The following is a 1,555-nucleotide window of genomic DNA, read 5'->3' as shown; positions in this document are numbered from 1 at the left end:
AGTTCGTTGAGGAGAGAGATAGTTGGGAGACACTTGTCACAATCGCACTCTTGATAGCAACGGACTTGCGAGTGCCCAACTTGCATGTGTGGGACACTCACTTACTAACGACAAATGAGCTAAGTTAATTCGTTCTTATGTCACCTACGGCCAAGCGACGTATGCTCGAGCCTCTGGACTCGGTTTAAGAAGAAGGTTTTAGAAAACGAGGGCAGAGAGATTTTTGAAAGAGAGAATTTGAAAGACACGTTATATATGCAAGCAAGAGAGTAACAACGACTCCCAGTATATATCTTTTGGTAGGGAGAAGTTGACAACACGAGAGGTCACTGAGAGCAGCTGGGATAAGATTGCTATATTTTATATTTTATTATTTTTTCTTTCAAAGTTGTTATAATCCTATTGGATTTAGTTCAACTTTCTAATTTATTCCAAACTGAAATTAAAAGAGTTTGTTTTGCTTTAATTGGTTGGATTTAAGGACTATAATTGATTTTTTGTTTATTTATTTATTTATTTATGGTAGTAACTGCTGTTAACTAAGATTATAGTTGGTTGGATTTAAGGACCATAAATGACTCTTTTATTTTTTTATTTTTTATATGGTTCTAACTATGACGTTATTGAATTAAACTTTATTAGTAAGCCTATAAAAAGAATATGAATTAACTATTTTAAAAAAATTGTAATCTCCTCTCCATTCATGCATTTATCGGTTCCAATAAATACCCACCAACCTTCTCCTTAGACAAACCATCAAATACTTTTCATCATCCTCAAACTCTATCACCATGGCTAAGGCTCTTTTCTTCGTGGCTTCTCTTCTCTTCTTCGTAGTATCGCTACCATTGCTCGAAGCGACAACCCAACGTTTAGATTTGGCTGGCAGCTACAAACCAATAAAAAATATAGATGAGCTACAGATTCAAAGCTTAGGTGAGTTCGCAGTGAATGAACACAATAAACAGGCAAAAACTCAACTTTACTTCCAAAAAGTGATTAGTGGAGAAATGCAAATTGTGGCGGGGACCAACTATAACCTTCGATTGACAGCTCTTGAGGGGACTAGTAGCCGAACCTATGGCACCCTTGTGTTCACTGATCTCAACAACAAGAACAACCTTATCAACTTCTTTGACGCCCCCAGCTAGACTTCTTGCTTCTTATCAAAGACTATGTATCTTTCTAATTGTCTATCTTTTGTATATTATGTTATGAATGTTTAGAATCTCGATCAACCTTATGTATGGTTTAAAACTTAATACAAGTCAAATTTTGTTGAATGAGATATATGCCTTTAAATAAATGAATTATACGATCAACTTTTATATATATATAAAAGAAGTCATATGAAAGGGTACCTCCATATAATAAATCTAAAATAATTAATGTCATAACAAATAAAATAAAATTAATTTCGGTAAATTATGAAACTCAACTGTGTATGTTAAAAATAGAATAACTTAAATGAAATATATAATATTAAAGAAAAATATTTAAGAAGTTTTGTTCAAGGTTGAAAAATCAAAATATTTCTAATGAGAAGTTAATTGTA

The 1,555-nt window shown here is 32.7% G+C and overlaps 1 protein-coding gene across 1 annotated transcript; it reads left to right on the top strand.

Moving 5' to 3' along the window:
- Positions 1 to 791: 791 nt before the first annotated feature.
- On the top strand, positions 792 to 1,151 carry LOC111784306 (cysteine proteinase inhibitor 5-like). The gene has a single exon (XM_023665047.1). It carries the CDS (start codon positions 792 to 794, stop codon positions 1,149 to 1,151), a length of 360 nt encoding a protein of 119 aa, XP_023520815.1.
- The last annotated feature ends 404 nt before the right edge of the window (positions 1,152 to 1,555 follow it).

Source organism: Cucurbita pepo, unplaced genomic scaffold (assembly GCF_002806865.2).
Source record: "Cucurbita pepo subsp. pepo cultivar mu-cu-16 unplaced genomic scaffold, ASM280686v2 Cp4.1_scaffold000183, whole genome shotgun sequence".
Lineage (NCBI taxonomy): Eukaryota > Viridiplantae > Streptophyta > Magnoliopsida > Cucurbitales > Cucurbitaceae > Cucurbita > Cucurbita pepo.
This window is presented reverse-complemented; position numbering and strand designations above follow the sequence as displayed.